Below are 20,444 nucleotides of genomic sequence, written 5' to 3' on the forward strand. Positions count from 1 at the left end.
GGGGGGGGGGGGGGAAGGATAGCTATAAGCAGTAGGTATTTGTAGTTTGATTTATATATATATATTTGCTTTTTATGTAAAGAACTGTTTGTTTTATCTAATATGTTAACTTCATCATTCAAAAAAAATTTTTTTTGTTTGAAAACAACTGAAAAAAAAAAGGATGGTTTGGATTAGATATAGCTTCAGAAGTCCCAGCCAAATCTCAAAATTCTGTGATTCTCTGAAATGCTTGTTCAAATTGAATATGGTCAGTATAACATAAAAGAAAGAAAACTAGTCTTAAATGCAGAAATCTGAGTTTTAAATATAACACTTGCCACATGAACCTGGCTAAATCACATTCTTTAAGATTCAGTTTCATTTGTAAAATGAGAATAACTAATACTTGCACTACCTGCATCACAAAGCTGTCTCAAGGAAAGTATTTTGTAAAACCTATTTTATCTTTATTTCTACCAACTGGGTTATTAAACCACTTTTTGACCTTTTGATCCACTTTTGCATTTAAGGTCATAGGAGAGTTAGGTTCAGACCTGGAAGAAACTTTAGAAATCATCTTGTCCAAATTCATTTTACAAATGAGGAAAATGATGGTATACCTTGTAAAGAGATCAAGGTACACAGGTGGTAAATTAACAGTCAGAATTTGTATCCACGTCATCTGACTGCAAATCCGGTGTTAGCCTACTTCTTTAAAACAAATTTTGTTTTTTAAACGAAAAAAAAAGTAAGTAATTAGTTCTTACAACTCGGTAAACTGAAGACCCTATGGAGAACTAAACTAGAGGTTGCAGCTTAAACAATGTACTCGGCATGCAGTTTAAAGATGTAAAATATACATACCTGCTTTAGTTTGGAACCCTGTACGTACTCTTCTTGCATCTGCAAAAACTGGGAGCGAAACACCTTCCAGCTTTGGAAAAACATAAGAGAGACCCAGAGGAAAGTGACTACCCGGTCAACACCTTCGAAGACAAGGAGAGGAACAAGCGGCAGAGGACACCTCCGAGAGAGAAGTGAGGGGTGAAGAAGGAAAAGGAGAGGGAGAGAAGGAAGAAGAAGAGTACAGGAGAATGAAAAGGTAGAAAAGTACGAATTAAAGGGGGAGGAGGTGGCAGAATGGTGAGGGGAGAGCCAGGGGCTAAATGGACACTCACTCACGCACCTACACCGCTGCCCCACGCAATCCGAGTGGACACAGGCAAACACGTGCAGCAGCCGGTGGTGAGGGGAGCCTTCCAGGGGGCAGTATACCTGGACGACGTGCGCCATCGCGGCCCCGCAGCGCCCGCAGCCCGGCCGGGGGGCGGGGACCTCGGGCAGGCTATCCTGGGAAAGAGAGGCCGCGGCCCCGCGGTTAGGCCACGTTCTGGGTGGGCGGCGCTCTCCGCCCACAGTCCAGACCCGACCCCGCATCCCCACAGGCCCTGGTGTCGCTTTAACCTCAGCAACCCTGACCCCACCTCACCGGGACGCCGCCCATTTTATTGACAGCCCAAGCTCCATCCTGGGATTCCTCAAAGTTGCCCCTCATCTCGGCGTCTCGAAGACCCAGCAGCACTGGCGTGGCAGCAGCCGCCATTACAACGGCGGTACTCTATGCGCACGCGCCAACTACCGACTCCGGCAAGGGACAAACTTTTCCGGGTCTCGGCCAATCCCGAAGAGTGAACGAGAGGAGGTGCCGGCATGACCTGTAACCCAGCCTAACGGAGCTACCGAGGCTCCAGGAGCTGGATACATCATCACCATGGTTCCCTGCCTCCTCCCCCCCAACTCCCACCGCAGTCAAAACTTCCAGGAGATGGAAGGGGATCGTAGCCCTAGCCGGGCCAGACCCTCTGCTGTCCCGGGAACCCAAGTGCCACTCCCTTGGCGCCCCCTCAACTCACATCCCCCTTTCTCGAGGGGCGGGGTGCTCTCATGCCGAGGGTGCTGCACTTCCTGAAACGAGCGCCCCGAGCCGTTCCGCCTTTTCTCAGTTATTTGCTTATCAGCGGCTGCCCATACCCTTCTCTTTCTATTTAAAGTATCACAAAGGGCAACTCGGTGGCGCCAAGAGCACCGGCCCGGACTCAGGAGGACCCGAGTTCAAATGCAGCCTTAACGCTCACTAGCTGTGACCTTGGGCACGACACAGCTTCATTGCCTAGCCAAAAAAAAGTATCACGAAGCTTCCAGTCCTTTGCAGCCTTGTAGTCATACATCACCCCCAGCCTCTTCTGTCCACTCATGCACCATTACTACTCCACAGCACTGCTGCAAGTGCTAAGTAATCGTGTCCCACCTTTCAGGCACCTCAATTTGCAATCCATAGTCTACATAACTGCCTAATCTATATTCCTCCCGCACAAGTCTGACCAAGTCATGCCCTGATAAAAGAAACCTCAGGGGCTCCCTGTTGTCTAGGATCAGACACAAATCCTTGTTTGGCATCTAAAGCTGTTTGCAATCTGATTTTGTATTGGGTATGGTCTTTCAGGTTGCATTCCAGTCACCTCTGTCCTCTGCCTTTGCAACAACTGCCCTCCCCCAAGGCCTAAAAAAGACAACTTGTACCTCTTTTGGATTTCCTACTTCCTATGAAACGTTCAGTTTCTTAAGGGCAGAGAACCTAACATGTGGTAGGCACTTAAATGTTTGTTGTGATTCAAACTGAGCTCAAGCACTCTCTTCTATAAAATGTCTCAACTGATTCTGTCAGTTATGCCTTTCCACCACCACCCTCCCACTATTACTTTGAATAAAATCTCTGTGCTTGTACCAGCCTCCCACCCCCTATCCCCACCAAAGAATGTAAGCTCCTTGAAGGCAGAGGCTTTCTTTTTTTGTCTTTGAACTCCCAGGACCTAGGATAGCATATACTTTATGAATTTAAGGAATGGAAGCAGAAGCTAACACAATGAATATAAATATCTTTTCCTCAGGAGAAGCAATGGCAGAGGTCAGGTGGACAAAGAATGATCCCTGGGCTAAATAACACAACTGGGACAAAGGAAACGATAAGGGCTATAGGAATTAGTAATAGCTTTGTCTCTGCTTTGGCAAAATGATTCAACAGTCCGCAGCTGTTAATCTCTTTGTGGAACAAGGAGAATGTGATGATTTGTGGAACAAGGAGAATGTGATGACACCACCCCCAAGCCGGAGCAAGAAAGCAACCACACAACCTTGCTAGCCATTTTTATTTTTCAGATTGGCTCTGAAAATTGTGGAAAGGCTGAACACTTGTATCAGTGCAAAGGAAAGATGGTGTGAGTTAGCATGTGACACTGAGGACCAAAAAATTAAAAACCCACTAATTGAACTGGTCTCATGAGATGGGACTTGTTTTCCTGACGAGGAGAAAGTAGCCTGCCTTAAGGGAAGACAAGTGGATCTCTTTGTGACAGGGCAGGAATAAACCACGTGGTCACTACAACACAGATGAGATCACAATACAAGAGACTGGGTCACTGGGGGAACAGGCATCTGCTTCATGACTTAGGCCCGGTGCTGCTTGATAAAGCTGATCAGCCCATTGGTGGAGGCATCATGAGAGGTCACAGGTTTATCAGAGTCCAGCTCAGGCTCAATTTTCTTGGCCAGCTGCTTTCCCAGTTCCACTCTGTAGGCCAAACATTGAAGGAAAGAAGTAAGAAAATATTTTTTTTTAAAATATCAATACTGACAAAGAGGTAACTAAGCCCCACCCATCACAGAAACCCTGAAACCAGTGAAATCTCTGGCCTTGCCCCTCACTTGGGGTAGAGGGGAGGTAGGTATAAGGGGATGATGTTGGACATCTGGACAGCTGGAGACAAAGTTATTTTAAATGGAAGGAAATGCTTGTTTCCTATAAAGGTTAGATTGGAAGACAAAAAAGAATTTCTCAAAATGATATGGTGACAAAAAATGACCACCCAGTATGTACTGGGAATGACTCTACAGTAAATATAATGAATAAATCATGTCATGGGCCCCCAGACACATATCCCACCACTTTGCAGGCCAGAAACAACCCAGAGAGAGACACTCACCCCCACTGATCATAACTGTTGACATCCCAGACAACACCCTGAACAAAGATCTTATGCTCATACATGGCTGTGGAGAGAACAGAAAGACAGTTAGATGATGTGCCAGTCCCACCCAGCCCAAGGTCACATGTCCCTCCTGCCTTTCCTCACCAATCAAGGCTCCAAGAATGAAAGGAGTGAGCTTTGTGAAGACAATGGAATTAGTAGGACGATTTCCCTCAAAGACCTTTAGAGAAGAAAAAAAAAACCACAACACTGATGAATTCTGAAACATTCCCAAGGAAAAGAACAAAGTAAAAAACCACATGATCTGATGCTCAGATTCTGATCCTGGCTACAACCCAGAGATGTTCATGGTAACCCAAAGCCATAAGAGCAGCATCACTAGCTTAACCCACCTCACTGCCTATGAATCTCTGAGTAACAAAACAAAAGGGGTAAAGGAGACCTGCAGCTACCACAAAAAAAGCAGTGCTGAGCCACAGCCTGTTTGGACAAGAAGTAGTCAGCTGGGGACCCAGACACTGATCATGGAGGCTACATTGATGGTGAGAACAGAGCCTCCCAACTTAAGCGATGAGGTCTCAGTCAGCGGTGCAGACTGTAATGCTAGCCCTGATAAAACCCAGACTAGTCTCATTCCCAAAGCCCATCCTACCAGCCCCTCACCCCCAAACCTTATGAGGCAGCAGCTTCTTCAGGGCATCACCGCTCTTGCCCGCAGCCTCCAGTTCCTTGTGTGCCTCCTCTGCTGTCTTCCCTTTCATCAGGGCCTCAGTCTGAGCTAGAAAGTTGGCTAATAGAATCTAGGGGAAGGAGCAATGGAACCCACATTGCAACTTCCTCCCCAAGAGAATAGGAAATGTACATACTGGAACAGGAGAGACTCACAGTGGCAGAAGTGTTACTAGGAGGGAAGCAAGAGTTTCCAAAGGCTTTTAGATTTTAAGTATATAGGCAGAGGTTTCTATATTTGCTACCTGCAAGCTGATTCCCAAACGACAAAGGAGAGTGGAGTTTGGAGGAGCTGGGCCACATTCAATTGAACAAACTTTTTATTAAGCAGTTTCTATATAGAGATCACTGTGTCAGGCATCAGGGAGAGAAAATATGAGGATGAAAATGAGACAATCCCTTTCCTTAAGGATTTTAATTTGAAGCCAAATTCTATGGGTAAAATTGAAAGAGCCAGATTTCTTTCCATCTCCCGAACCCAATTTGGACCTAATGAGCTCCACTGGGTGTGGGTTTGCTTTTGTGCACTATACCTTGTGATGAAGACCATTCCGGATTGGATTCTGTGTCTGCACGGGGATGAGAAAGTCACAAGGAATCATCCGGGTACCTAGAGGGAGAGGATGAGGGTGGTTCAGTTCCCCACACTCCACCTCAAAGGAGAAACACTCCCTTCCTCCAAAACAAAATGAGAATAGCCAAGAACCACAGATCTCAAAGGATCTAAACAACACTGCTCTCCACCTGATTCCTGCCAAGTGGTTATCCCAGCTTTGCTTGAAGAGCTTGAGAAGGAGGGAGCCCAGTACATCTCCTAACCTTTCCAACTTTCAATTCAATTCAGCAAGCATTTATAAAGTGTTGACAGTATGTTGGATGCCGGGCAATCTCTAGCCTCCATAATTTTATGTTACTATTACCCCAGAGGGAGAAAACAAGGACAAGTACACAAACAGGTAAAAGACAAACAAAATACAAAGTAACTTCAGGGTAGCAGGAGGGAAGGAGAGCCGGAAAAGACCTCATGGAGAAATGGAACTTGAGCAGCATCTTGAAAGGACCTAAGGATGCCAAGAGGCAAAGGTGAAGAGAGAGAACATTGCAGACATAGAGGAACACAAAGCTTGTACAAAGGCACACCACCAGGAAAAGGAGTGCCAAGTACAAGGAACAAACAGAGAAGGAGGCAAGAATGACCAGAATGTAGACTCTGTGAAGAGGAGAAACATGAAACCAGTCTAGAAGGCAAGGCTGGAGTGAGAGTTTGTATGAAAGGCTTTAACGCCAGAGGATTAAATACCTTTTTCTAGAGACAAAAGGGAGCCACTGAAGAAGCTTGAGCAGGAAAGCAACTCTTTGGGATAATTTACTACTGTAAAGTTTCTCCACACATCAGGCCTAAATGTGCAACTTTCTACCTATAAGCAGAATGCCCCACAAGCCCTGGCCCATCTGCAATTTCGGTTCTATAAGCACTTAGTCTTGCAGCAGAGCCCCCCAAATATCCCATACCCTGGTGAATAAGCTGGTAGAAAGCATGTTGTCCATTGGTCCCTGGCTCTCCCCACACAATGGGGCCTGTACTGTAGTCAACCCGGGCTCCTGACTTGGTGATGTACTTCCCATTAGACTCCATGTCACCCTATAACAGAAAGTAAGAAAAAAAACTTTGATTTCCCAGCTACACTCATCCCCCATTGAAGCTATGGCCAAAGTCTTGAAGACTTCTCATTACTCATACCAAAATAACATCTCTCCCTGTAGCCTCATAAATGCACATATACACATCTACACACACACACACGAACGCTCGCACGCACGCGTGCGCGCCTTGAACCAAGGACACAGGCCTGGCTTTGAACTATGTTCCCAGCAATGGGGAGAAGCTAAATTGAGCCAACCAGTTTCCCAATCAAAATCTCAACTGAACAACAGCAGCACTTCAGCTGACAGAATTTAGGGATCACTGTCACCAGGAACAAGGCTCAACTGGTAGAAAGGGTGAGTGGGTAGCCCCTGGAGAAAGGAGAAAAAGGCAGCGCCTGGAGGGTCATCTCTGGATGAGAAATTTCCCCTTTTGGTGATAGCAAAAGGTCCCCAAAGGATAGGATAGAAGAAAGTTGGATAGGAAAGAAACCTCAAGCTATCTGTCCTTACCCTTAAGCTAGGCTTACCACTTCCCCCTGTGAGAGGTGACACAAGCCATGAACTCATGAGAGGGATATGGTGAAGTAGAAGGCAATCAATCTCTGTACCTGCTGGAAGTAGGCAGCAAAGCGGTGCATATATTGGTCATAGGGCAGCAGGGCCTGGGTCTCACATCCAAAACAGTTAATGTACCAGATGCCTAGCATGGCAAGCAGCACAGGGGCATTCTTCTCCAGTGGGGTGGTGAGGAAGTGATTGTCCTTTAATAAGATGTAGGATAGAAGACAAAAAAACAAGCATGATCTCTTACTCTGGCCTCCCAAAAACAAGCATGACCTCCCCACCATCACTTAGTTCCTCCCCCTCCTTTGACAAGACAAGAAATACAGAGCTCACAGTCCATTTAGTCAATAAGCCAATCAACTGCAAATACAAGAGGAAACACGGCCTGGTAGGGCTGGTCTTAGGAACAAAGCCTGGGACCTTAGTAAGAGAAGCCAACAGCCATTTACTGAAGGGAAATAAACAAGCCTCTTTATATACCACTGGAGGCTATTAGAACTTTCCCACTCATCATAAAATACCCACTTTGGATAAGGGCAGGAATGGCGCAAATGTTACCGAGGCTACTTACCATCCAGTGAGCCCCTGATAACAGCTGTTCAAAGTTATCAAAACCTAAGAAACAAAAACTTCCTAAGCAAGGAGTATTCTTACCTCCTTGTCTCTCCCAAAAAGCAGGAGGGTCCTGGTTTTTATCCCTCCCAGGAAATCAAAGTCAAAAGCTTCTGAGAAATAGTTGCATTCTGAGTTATTCCAAACCCTTGGGGATATATTTGGTCTCTTGGCATTATGAAAGGGGCTGGACTAAACCAAAGAGGAAAATGCCTCTTTTTGGATTCTTAGGATAAAAGGAACCCAGGAATATCCAAGTAACATTGGTGAATTACTGCCCCCCATCCAGGGATCACTCCCCTTGCCAGCCATACTCTGTAGCAAAAGGCTAATTTAATGCAGTTTAAATGAGGAAGTGCACAGGGAAACAAGCAATATTATTACTTGGGCTACAGTGTTCAAGTCTAGCACATGCCAGAGGGAAAACTAGAGCTCCTGACCATAAAGTCAGGAAGGTTCACATACTACGTGGGGGGAAAAAAAAGAGAAATCAGTCCAGGCCCAAACAGGAGTACCATGACCATCCTAACCATGGGGCTAGAATGCCAGGGGCCTGCCCCAGACTTGATACATACCAACATGCAGGGCGATGGAAAGGCCAATAGCTGACCACAACGAGTAACGTCCACCAACCCACTAGGAAAAACAGGATCAATATTAGCAAAAAACCAGGACAAAGAGATCTCATCTGCTATGCCCTTGGGAGGGGGTTTTGTTTATCTGTTCTAGAGAGTACTGAACATACTCTGCACAAGGTAAGAAGCACTAGGACTTAAAACTTAAAAACAAGATTTTAAGTCCAGTTCAACCACTTGCCAGCTGTATTAATCTTTCTGAGCCTTAGATTCCTCATCTGTAAAATGGGGTTACAAATACTTGCATCTTACCTCCTTCTAAAGGCTATTGTGAGGAAAGCCTTTCTGTCCACCTTAAAAGGCTATACAAAATGTGAGGTATTGTGGACTATACCCAAAAATCACTAGCCCTCTGAAGGGTACATACTTTGAAGGAACCTACAAGAAAGTTACTCTAGGTGTATCAGATCCTGAAACAAGTTATCTGCCATCTTTCCCATCTTGGGACAGCATCAAATAGAACATGAACATCCCTAAATGAGTGTTTCAGGGATGGAACCAAAAGGCCATGACTGCATTCTACTTAGATTCTATCCCTTGTCAGACCAGTTCCAGATAATGTTTCCAAAATAGCTCCAAGAAAGCCACCACATCTTCTTCACCAAAGGGTGCCTATAAATACCTCCCCAAAGACACATGTTACATGTACAGGGAACAAGCAGAGAATTAGGTAAGAATAACTGAAATGAAGAATAATCTCCTTGCAGGTATGAACAAAGTATGTCCCTTCAGAGGCAGGAGCTGGCAGGGCAGGTAAGACTACAGCAGCCAATTTCAACTCTTGTTCTTTTGAGCCATTTGAAGTCTCAGGCCCAATGCCAAGCCAACCTCAGATAAACTAAAGCACTGGCCAGTCCTGTGGCTTTACATCCAAATGTGGGCACAATCAACCAAGGGTCTGCTAGAAGCTCCCCAAAGCCACTGCAGCCCTTGGTCCAAGCCTTCCACCCTGCTGACCTTTCCACACTCTGAGGTTCACACAACCTGAAAAGAAATGTCAGTGCTGAGAATAACTGAGACAGTGCTTGCTCCCAGCAAGGGGATAGTGATAGGAAGCAAGTGGAGGAGGAGCTCTAATTACATGGCAGCTGTCACCAGTGGTTCCACGGCAAGTTTTGACTTCTGACCTTCTACAAAAGGCCTTTGGCAGCTTTCTGCATTTCTGGGTCTTCACATGCTTCCCCAAATTGCTGATCTAGGAACCTTCTCTAGCCTGTACAATCACACTGACAAATGAAAGTAAGAATTTCCTCCCCACTGTTGGTAATGACACCTTCGGCCGTGAATGTCACACAGATTTTGTTTTTGCACCTCTCTAATGTATTTATCATAATTTTCTGATCACAGATCCCATTCCCTCATGTTTCTCTAGTTACCCCCACTCGCACTCCTCCTCCATCTCTTATCTTTCCCCATCAACTGGTTCCTTTCTTGCTGCCTTGCTCCTTCTTGATTCCCCTTCTGATGGCCCCTTCTCAGATTTCTTGGTTGCATATTCACCTATATCATGCCCACTAACTATGGGTGTACCCCAAAGCTTTGCTCCAGGCTTTCTTCTCTTTTCTATCTTGGTGACCTCATTGGATGCCATTAGCTCCCTGGGTTTAAGTAACCTCTCTATGTAGGATATCTTCTACACAGGGCCCTAGTCTCCCTTTCAGCTCCAATCCCACTTTACCAACTGCCCACTGGACATTTCAAACTGGATATGCTAGAGGAATCTCAAGCTTAATATGTCCAAAACACGTTTTCCTCCCAAAACTCCTCTCCTTCAAACTTCCCAGTCTTTGTCCATCCTCCCAATCACTCTGGTTCACAACCTGTGTCATCCCTGATTCCTCATTTTCACTCATCACACTCCAATCAGTTGCCAAATTTTGTCATTTCTACCTTCAGAACATGTGTCCTATACACTTCCTTTTCTCCCATAGGCCACCACCCTAGTTCAAACCCTCATCACCTCTCACCTGGTATAACAATCGCCTTGTAATTGATCTCCCAGTCTCAAATCATGCCCCACTCCAATCTATCCTCCACACAGCTGGCAAAGTGATTTCTTTTCTTTTCTTTATTATTTTTTTTTTTTGGTGAGGCAATCGGGGTTAAGTAACTTGCCCAGAGTCAACACAGCTAGTAAATGTCAAGTGTCTGAGGTTGGATTTGAACTCAGGTCCCCCTGACTCCAAGGCCAGAGCTCTATCCACTATGCCACCTAGCTGCCCCGCAAAGTGATTTTTTTTAAGCAGAGGGCTGATCATGTTACTCTCCTGCCCCATTACTCAACAGATTCCAATGGCTCTCCACCACTTCTAAGATAAAATATCAAATCCTGTGTTCGACACTTAAAGTTTTTTACAACTTGGTTTCATTCTGTGTTTCCAGACTCGTGACATGTTACTTTCCTCCACAAACTACAGTCCAGTCATATTGGTCATCTTCCTGTTTCTCAAATAGAACATTTCATCTCATCTTTGTGCCTTTGCACATGGTGTTCCCCTAGACCTAGAAAACTCTCCTTTCTCACCTTCGCCTCTCTAAATTCCTAATTTCTTTCAGGATTCAGTTCAAGCTAATGAGGCCTTTCCTGGTCACCCCTAGCTGCTAGTGCTTGCCCCATGGTTACCCTGTATCTGTTCTGTATGTGTTTTATATGCATATATACATACACATACACACACAAACATAAACAGAGATTTGCATGTTGTCTCCCAATTGCAATCTAAGCTCCTTGAGAGCAGGGAATGTTTTGATTTTGTCTTTGTGTCCTCTAAGTGCCTAGCACAGTGCCTGGCATACAGTAGGCATTTAATAAATGCTTGCTGATTTATTGATCTAGAACTGAAATTGGACCTCAGATGTCACCTAATCTAACCCTCTTATTTTATGCCTGAAGAAGCTGGGGCTGAAAGAATAAAGTTAAGTGACTGGACAAGTTCACATAGCTAGTAATACCCTGAAGATGGAAGCTGAATCAAGGTTCTCCAGTCCCAGTCAGCCCACTCTTTCCATGTTATTCTGCTGCAGTCATTCCTGATTCCCCCAGTGAACTTAACTATAAGCACCACAAAGACATGGACAGTCTTACCTAGGGACCATACAGCACAATGGAAAAAGCACTCAACTTAGAATCAAAGGAGCCTGAGTGGAGACTTTGCTACTTAACCAGTGTGTGACACTTCTACTCTCTGGGCCTCAGTCTGCTCTCTACAAAATGACAGGGTTGACCCAGACAACTTCTCAACGCCATCTCAGCTCTAGAGTTATGATCCTATGAGCCTAAACCATATCTTTTCCAGTGTCTAGCACAGTGCTCTCTCTACATACAGGAAAAATGTTTAATAAACATTTGTGAAAAGAATGGTTTCCAAAACTTATTTCACCCATATGCTTCACTCCTCGCTCCACCAGTGACTGCTTAAAATTCAGTGATTTAGGGGCAGCTAGGTGGGCGCAGTGGATAGAGCACCAGCCCTGGATTCAGGAAGACCTGAGTTCAAATCAGGCCTCAGACACACAATACTTACTAGCTGTGTGACCCTGGGGCAAGTCACTCAACCCTACTGCCTAACCAAAACAAAAAAAAAAAAAAATTCAGTGATTTATAGTAGCCAAGAAACTGCAAGACACAGCACAGAGCACAGATAAAGTTTTACTTACATCCCAGAATTCAAACATATTTTGAGTGTCGATTCCAAACTCTTGAACTTTAGGCTAAATAGTGTGAGAAAAAAAAATCAGGTATTTTAATTATATGTGATCAGCAATTACTCTATGCAGAAACACACATATACCCATGAGTTCCCTTGAGATAGGTCATCTGCCAAAGGGCACCTGAAATTAAATATTATTAAACTTCCAGGTAATTGTGATTCTAGAGCTTGCCACCCCATCCCCCCACATTCAGCCTAGAAAAGTCAAGGCTTGTGCCAAAACAGAAAGGCAAAGTCTGAAAATCACAAAATGGGAAAATGGATATGAGGAGAAAAGAAAAACAGTCAGAAATTTTCCCACTGCCACCATCATCCACCACCAGCCTGGCCAATGATAAATGGCAAAACTGTCTCCCAGAGTCAGTATAATATGGAATAGGGAGCCCAAGCTGAGGAGTCAGGAGAGCAGCTCAAATTTCCTCCTCTGTAAACTAAGGATACTACCACCTTTCCCAACTTGCCTCACAGGCATTTTGTGGGATTAAATGAGATCATGTCTGTAAAAAACTTTGCAAAGTATAGTGCCATATCAACATGGCAGTGGTGAGGAAGAGAGAGGTCAGGGAGTTATTACCAAGTTAAAATTAGAAAATGGTGCTTCCTTTATGGGTGGGAGGCTCTTATCAGAACTCCTGGGATAGGGAGGAAAGACACAAGGAAGATATAATTTCTTTGGAATTATATTTCTCATTTCTGTCCAATAGGACTGCTTATAGGTTTAATTCCTTAAGAGCAAACCCTGCCCCCCCCCAATGAGATTTGTCATTTTATTAGTATAGGGAAATCCCAGGGAGGAAACTCTCTAACACCATAGCACTTCTTCTACATGTTTTGGTCTCAGGGAATTGCCTGGGACACTAAGAAGTGAACAAAGGTGCCCAGGGTCATAAAGACTGTCCAAAGTAGGACATGGAACCAGGCCTTCCAAACTCTGAGGACAGTTGTCTATCCACAATAACATGTCTCTCAGAGAAAATTTTTATGTTCTCATAATTAAACAATAAAGATTCTATGACCACATGGGAAAAACAGAAAGGAGGAGTACACACAGTATAAAATGGAAGAGCCTTAGACTAACAGTAAGAAAGCTTCAAGTAAGAAGTTCAAGTCCAATTCTTCCTTACAACGTCACTAATGTGAAAATATGTTTAATAGGAATGTACACGTAGAGCCTATATCTGACTGTGCACAGTCTTGGGGAGGGAGGTAGGGAGGGAGGCAGATAAAAATTTAAAACTCAAATGTTTATGGAAGTGATTGTTGATAAATCAAAATAAATTAATTTTAAAAAAAGTATGACTGTGAGCATGTCACTTGCTTTCTCTGGGCCTTAGTTTCCATCTGCAAAACAAGGGGGTTGAACCCTACAGTTTCTAAGGTCCCTCAGTTCTGACATTACATAACTTAGTATTAGGGGTTTAATTCAAATGGTCCCTAATTGGGGGACACTTAAGAATCCATCTTGGGACATGGTTAACAACCCTAGGAGGAGGAGATGGCCTTGAAGGTTCACCCTCTCAGACAGCAGGTGTGAACTTGAAGTCATGGGAGTTTAAGACCAAGGCAAACACATAAATGCTGTGTAAATTAACATACTTACTGCATTGGTAGACAGGGCCACAAAGTGCTTTGCCACAGCTGAAGGCTAAAAGAAAGAAAAAGAGAGAATTAGACTAAGTCTATAAGGCAGACAATAATTGTAATAATTCACATATACACATCTCTTTGGAATTAAAAGGCTCTTTTGGATCAGCTGGGTGGCGCAGGGGATAGAGCACCAGCCCTGAAGCCAGAAGGACCCGACTTCAAATCCAGTCTCAGACACTTACTATGTGTCTATGTGACCCTGGGTAAGTCACTTAACCCTGATTCTTGCGGCCTACCCCCACCCCCCACCCCTCCCACCCCAGCCCAAAAAAAGGGCACTTCTGCGTCTATGATCTCACCATATCATCCCAACATCCCTGCAAAGAGATGTGGCAGGGTTATGGAGGTAGTCTGCCAAAGGGTACCTGCAGTTAAATACCAGTAAACTTTCAGGAAATTGTGATTTTAGGGCTTGCCACCCTACTTGATTTACAGGTAAGGAAAATGAGCCTTTGAGAGATGAGGTACACAGAATCCCACAGCTTAGTGTTTTGTGCAGAGGCAGGCCTTGAACCCAGGTTTCTAGACCTCAAACCTAGTACCACAAGCACCGTCATACTCTTGTTCTCCCATGATGACCTGAAACACCCTGAATTCCAGATTACACTCTCCTCTTCAAGGTTCTTCCTTTTTCATCTCTCACGCAGTCAGCTTGTCCACAGTGATGGGAGCAGAGTCCAAAAATAACCCAACCCCACCACCAGCTGTTGCAAAATCTTGCAGAAGCCCATTTCCTGCCCATGAGCCAAAGACTTGGTATGACTCTTGCTGGCAAGCCACAAGACCTTGGCTCAGTGAGACTGTCCCCGGTGTCTAAATGATTCTCAGCCCAAAGCCGGCAAAGATATTAACAAAAGTTAACAAAAGAATTTCCTAAGCTTTTCTCAAATACTTCTTTTTGGTGCACTGCAAAAGAAAGAACCCTGGAGGAGGGTAAAAAGACCTGGGTTCTTGTTCTTGTTCTGCCAGTGACTCGCTTACTGCATGATTGTGGGAAAAGGAACTCACCTCCTTGAGCCTCAGTATCCTCATCTGTAAAATGGTGATAACAAACTGCTGCCCTACATCTATCCAGTTGTGAGGAAAGGATGAAACCATGTATGTGAATACAATTTTGGGAAGATCAAACATAATAGTCTCTCTCAGGACAAGGCCACTCAGGCCAGGGTCTTTTAACACAAGACATGTTGTAGGAAATATACAATATGGTTTACCTCAGACATTTAAAGTGAAAAGTGTTTTTTAAATATGAAAACTATCCATTGTTCAACAGTCACTGAGGACACTCAGCAGGAGGCAGGGAATGAGAAAATTTTGAAATTTAATTAACAAACACATCAAACCCAAGGGGGAAGGGCCACTTCTAACTGCTCTTTAGACTTCAAATTTGGAAGACTGTCAAGGGATTAGGGGACTCATTCCAAACAGACCCTGTGGTCCCCCTCCTCTAACCTAATAGTCATTTCAGCTTCCCTGGCATCCCCTCAAAACCATCTCCCTCCTTCCCAACCTTCCTCACCTCTTCTTTCTTCCTTTCCTCTATCCCTCTCTTTCTAACTCCCCTTCCTCCATGGTGGTATCGATTCCATGAAATTTACTATTTCCCTACCATAGCCTTCACATTCCCACCTTGTGCCTCCCAAGCCTAAGTAGATATGACAGAAGACCCTCAGGGCCCCTAGTGACAAGTATGTCTACATTCTCCAGGTGTATACATGGTTTCCCAGGGTGGTAGTTACATGCCAGTAATTTTTGGGGACTCTAGAATTTACTCTAGACTTATAAATAGTTATTCAAGTCAAATGACCATAGGAACTAAGCCATGATCCAGAGTGTGCCTCACTTACATCCTTTGCTGCCTGAAGGAACCACTCCTTGGCTGTCTCTGCATTGGTGATGGTCTCCTGGGTGGTAAATGTCTGTAGGTCAGAAAACAAAGCTGTCAGACTCACATACAAGTGACATGATCCATGTCACACCCATAGCTATCAGCTTCTCACACATGCTGTGGTAAATGCCCCATCCACAGTATCCACACATGTATCATAGTATATATACAATGTCCATAGCTATCAACCATACACCACAATGCATGTCACAGTGTATGTCTATAGCTATAGCTTGGGAAAGGGTAAGCCATCAGAGAGAACGTTTAAAGAGAAACAGACCAGTTAAGTAGAAAGAAGAATTGGGGACCCATTTAGAAATCTTATTCTGGGACATAAGACAGAAAAGGTTAGTTTTGTGTTCTCACAGCCCTTCAAATATATAGCTATGTGCTTCAATGGGTAACTCAAAGGTCATAGATCTTCCAAGCAGGACAATCCCTCCATTGGTCCTTCAAATGTAGTCAAAACCTGTATCAGCAAGATCAACCTGAATCCTAGAACTAAGCAAAGCCCTCTCTGTCCCTTTGAAAACAATCACCTGACAAGCTATGGGTAGGAAAGGTGGCATGAGGAACAGATCAGCTCCTGGTTCATGGACAAATTCATACTCTACCATCCACACCACCAAAACCTTTGCCCAGCCCATTACTCACTCCACCAGCTAAGCCAGAGAACAGGACCCCTGCAAATGGCCTCATACATTGAGCCTTAGACTTGTAGCTTCCTACAGAGGCCCTGCCATGCTAAAGAGTCTAGCTTGGGCAATAACCCTCATTTCATTCCAGAAAAAAAGGCATGTTTGTGCTCTTCCCACAGGCAAAGGTCAGAATGAAAACCATCTTTCAAAAAAGCCATTTCCTTGCTCTAGGGAAGTTGCCTAGGACTCTCTATGGTAGATAAATCCACTCAGAAATAAGTTAAGAGCTACTCAGATAGATACAAGGGAAAAGTCAACACTTATAGGGTCTTACATCAAAGAAATAAATAAAAGCCAATTTATTTACAAAACATTCTGTCACTTTTACAAAATAATCCACTGCAGGGTTCCTTTGATCAGAGTGCTTTTCTGGTGCATTTAAACACAATTAGATTTATTAGCAGAGTGTTTTATGCTCAAGTTTTCAAGAACACAGTGTTTCATAAATCAAAGGACACTTACATCTTGGTATTCAGAGCTGTTTAGATGCTCTTTCTGTTTCTATCAAATCCAAACTTTTGCCAACCCCTTTTTGGTCATTCCTCAAACCAACCTGAAAAGGTATCTACACCATACCTTTGAGGCAATGATGAAGAGGGAAGTTTCCGGGTTGAGTTCAGCAAGGGTCTTGGCAATATGGGTACCATCAATATTGGAGACAAACCAAACACGAGGACCTTCTTTGGAGTAGGGCTTCAGGGCTTCTGTCACCATCAGAGGACCCTACAAACAGAACCACCAAGGACAGGGGTCAGGTTCAACCAAAGAGTCAACAAAGGGAAGAAAGGCTTGAACACCTCTGGAACTAACTTACCAAGTCAGAACCTCCAATGCCAACGTTGATCACATCTGTAATCGTCTTCCCAGTGTAGCCTTTCCAGTCTCCACCACGGACACGCTGTAACCAAACCAAGAGGCCCACGTCAAGCTCATTCAGGTTCAGGTTCTCAGCACACAGACTGTGCTACTCCCAGAGGAGTATTTACTCCAAGGTTTTGGCTCTTAACCATTCCTCCTCTAGCTTTGGAGAAGAAAGGTAACTTTCACTAAGTCACATGTAATCAACGGATTGGCCAAGGTTAGATAATTATTTTGTCCTATAACCTACCCCACAAATACGCGCACACACACACACACACTTTTTCACAGGCTTCTTGGGAGTTCTCAGCACTCATTTTATTAAAACATTTTCCTGGAAATCAGCCCAAACAGTAAAGGCCACAGTCACTTAAACCACAGATCACAAGATCAGATTTAGAGCTAGAAAGGACCTTAGAAGCCTCTGAGTCCAGCTCTCTCATTTTATAGATGAGGAAACTGAAGCACAGAGTTTATGACTTACCCAGGCTCAAACAAATAGAGTCTGAGGCAGAATTTGAATCCATATTGTTCTGATTCCAAGTCCAGCACTCTATCTACTACTTTCTAAAATGAGGTGGTACAATGGATGGAGCACTGGACTTGGAGTCAGGAAGACCTGAGTTCAAATCAGGCCTCAGACACTTACCAGCGGTGTAACACTGTGCAACTCACTTAACCTTTGTCTGTCTCAGTTTCCTTATCTGTAAAGTAGGGATAATAATAGCACCTACCTCCTAGAGTTGTGAGGATCACGTGAAATAGTATTTGTAAAAGCACTTAGCACAGGGTCTGGAACATAGAAGGTACTTAACAAATGTTTCTTTCCTATTTAATATGGTTGTACACGTAAAACCTGTATCAGATTACTTGCTGTCTTGGGGAGGGGAGAGGGAAGAGAGGGAGGGAAAAAAATCTGGAACTCAAAATCTTACAAAAATGAATGCTGAAAACTATCTTCACATGTAGTTGGAAAAAAATAAAATACCATTAAATGCAAAAAATATTAAAATTGAAAAAAACACAAATGTTTATTTCCTTTCTTCCATCCCTCCTTCTACATTAGCACAACACAGAACTACACTACCAAAACACATTTGCTATGCAAAAGAGGTGTGGGAGGAACCCACAATGGTACGGATTACACACATGGCATCCATGGAAGACAATCTCTCCTAAAGAAATTATGTATTTAGTGTGGTAGAGCAGAAATCATATTGACTCTGAAACCAGAGGACCTGGGTGCAAATCCTTCCTCTGGGGCTCACTATCTCTGTGATCTGGGATAAATGACTTAATTTCTTTGAGAGATTTTATGTTAAATGAGGGGGTTGAACAAGATGGCTGCTTCCAATCCTAGATCCCAGTCCCAGCAGCTATAGTCAGACCCACAACATGAGTGTCTCTCAAATAGGTCCCCTGTGAAAGTTTCTTGGATACCAGTTAACTAGTCTCCAAAACAATGCCATAAAAGAAAAGTTACTTTCTTGCTGTCTTATAGGTAACTTCTCTGTATGTAATGGCTCATAGCTAACAACTAATAATGGCTAATAGCTAACATTTATGTAGCATTTTAAGGTCTGCAAAGCTCTTTATACGTCATCTCATTTGAGCCTAACAACACAACCCCCTCTCAAGTGGGTACTACTACCATCCCATTTTACAAATGAGGTTCAAATGGGAGAAGTTAAGGGTTTTCCTTGGGTTACACAGATAGGAAGTAATGAGGCATAATTTCAACTCAGAAGTTCCTGACCATAAATCCACCTGAATGCTTCAAAATCCAAAGCTAACATTATTTTAGAGAGCAATACTAAATTGAGACAAAAGTCTGCTTGTATCCTTTAATGTCCTTTAATGACCACTGAGATGATACCTAGTCATATACTCAGACTCACTCTATTCTGCTTTTATATTTGTAAATTTACTTTAAAGGTTACTTTTGCATATAAGCTACTCTCCAAGTCTTGGAAAAGACAAAAGCACGAAAATTCTGACCTGACTCACTTACCCTTAAGCAACAACCTGCCACACATGTTCGCCACACTCTCCTCAACCTCCCATGTCATTAGTCTCTGAGTGCCTCCTTTTGTTGTAATGCTAACTTTGGCCCAAAAGAGATCCTCTTCATCCCAGCCTACGTTGTATCTCTGACTATTCATCCTGCTCTACACACAAGTCACCAGAGCCACAACAACTACAAGGGCCCCCACCCTGCATTTCCCTTACTCTGGACAGGAGAGATGTAGTAACAGGAAGGCCAAAAATCACACCACCTTCAAACCACTTTTTCCAATGGGAAAGGATAAGGATCAAACGAGATAATATATGTTAGGACCTCTACAAACCTTAAAGTGTTAGGTTAGTTGTTGTTATTACTATTATTGTTATTAAAAAAAAAGAACAAAGGGAGGCCATCTGGCAATTGTTAAACAGTCCCTCTGGGTTTACATTTCTTAAAAATTCAAGGCCCTTCCCTCATGCTACCCCAATGCTCATTCACTCTCAATTTGGCCCTTGACCAGGCCTCAAACAGGAACCAATGCTAATGCAATTGACCTGAACACAAACTAAAGCTTAGGATTTGCAGACCTCAAAGTTCAGACTAATTACAATCAGAGAACAGAAGAGTCAGTGTTTTTCTGAAGAATGCCAAGGGCTAGGCTGAATAGAGGAGAAAATAAAAGAAAGGGAAAAATCCATTTAGTAAGCTAGTGTCACAGACATTCATATCCTCCAGATACTTTCAAAATTAAATAAAAAAGCAAAGGAAATAGCAATCTCAAATGGTTTCCACACACCAACACAGAAAGAAGTATCAAATGATGATCCATGTAAGTGGCCTGAATAAAAGGCAAAAATTGGTCTTGACCCACAAGAAAGGACAGAAAAGGCAGGTGGTCAGGAAGTACTGCTCCTCTCTAGAGCAAGAATTTATTGAAAGGTCCTTCATTAAAGACAAACACACACCCCAATCAATCAGTGGTCTAGGGAAGACCTAACAGAGCTAACTTCTTATCCTGAACCTAGGGCTCAGGCTCACTTTCCAAGTCTCATAGACATCTCTGTACCCAGACCCCAGAAAGAGAAGCAGAGGATATCCTGGGAAGAGAAGCCAGGAAAGGAAAAAGAGAATGAAGAAAGTGTCAACTCTCTCATCTTGTCCACCACCCATTCTCCCACTGTCTCGATTCACAAGCATGTCTAACATGTGATACATACATAGTTGTTGCAAAGACATCAACACACACATAACAGTTCTTCCCGTATACTCAACGGCAGGCATGCAAGACACCTACACAATTATACCTCTTGCTCCTCTCATCCCAATCATCAATGCAAAGACGTGTACGGCACACATCCACACGCTCAAAGTAAAAGACACACACACACACACACACACACACACACACACACACACACACACA

General features: G+C 43.7%; 2 protein-coding genes across 3 annotated transcripts in view; both read right to left on the reverse strand.

Moving 5' to 3' along the window:
- The window catches only part of LOC114047314 (programmed cell death protein 2-like), a 9,842-nt gene extending 8,229 nt beyond the window's left edge, over positions 1–1,613 (reverse strand). The window contains exons 1-3 of one of the 2 annotated variants that reach the window (XM_027868086.1): positions 1,472–1,613; positions 1,169–1,332; positions 847–916 (exon numbers count right to left, since the gene is read on the reverse strand). In XM_027868086.1, coding sequence (XP_027723887.1) covers positions 847–916; positions 1,169–1,332; positions 1,472–1,585 — 348 coding nt within the window. In that variant the 5' untranslated portion in view covers positions 1,586–1,613. The remainder of the gene's footprint in view (positions 1–846; positions 917–1,168; positions 1,333–1,471) is intronic. The other variant, XM_027868087.1, reaches the window with a different exon arrangement.
- Positions 1,614–3,170: 1,557 nt separating this feature from the next.
- LOC114047018 (glucose-6-phosphate isomerase) overlaps positions 3,171–20,444 on the reverse strand; it is a 28,587-nt gene continuing 11,313 nt past the window's right edge. The window contains exons 5-18 of the mRNA XM_027867663.1: positions 16,973–17,056; positions 16,735–16,881; positions 15,420–15,491; positions 13,526–13,570; positions 11,873–11,926; positions 8,156–8,216; positions 7,540–7,583; positions 7,013–7,165; positions 6,270–6,399; positions 5,291–5,367; positions 4,700–4,828; positions 4,173–4,248; positions 4,023–4,089; positions 3,171–3,610 (exon numbers count right to left, since the gene is read on the reverse strand). Of these exons, the coding sequence (XP_027723464.1) occupies positions 3,487–3,610; positions 4,023–4,089; positions 4,173–4,248; positions 4,700–4,828; positions 5,291–5,367; positions 6,270–6,399; positions 7,013–7,165; positions 7,540–7,583; positions 8,156–8,216; positions 11,873–11,926; positions 13,526–13,570; positions 15,420–15,491; positions 16,735–16,881; positions 16,973–17,056 (1,263 nt within the window). The 3' untranslated portion in view covers positions 3,171–3,486. The remainder of the gene's footprint in view (positions 3,611–4,022; positions 4,090–4,172; positions 4,249–4,699; positions 4,829–5,290; positions 5,368–6,269; positions 6,400–7,012; positions 7,166–7,539; positions 7,584–8,155; positions 8,217–11,872; positions 11,927–13,525; positions 13,571–15,419; positions 15,492–16,734; positions 16,882–16,972; positions 17,057–20,444) is intronic.

Source organism: Vombatus ursinus, unplaced genomic scaffold (genome assembly GCF_900497805.2).
Source record: "Vombatus ursinus unplaced genomic scaffold, bare-nosed wombat genome assembly UNPS02014786.1, whole genome shotgun sequence".
NCBI classification, from domain to species: domain Eukaryota; kingdom Metazoa; phylum Chordata; class Mammalia; order Diprotodontia; family Vombatidae; genus Vombatus; species Vombatus ursinus.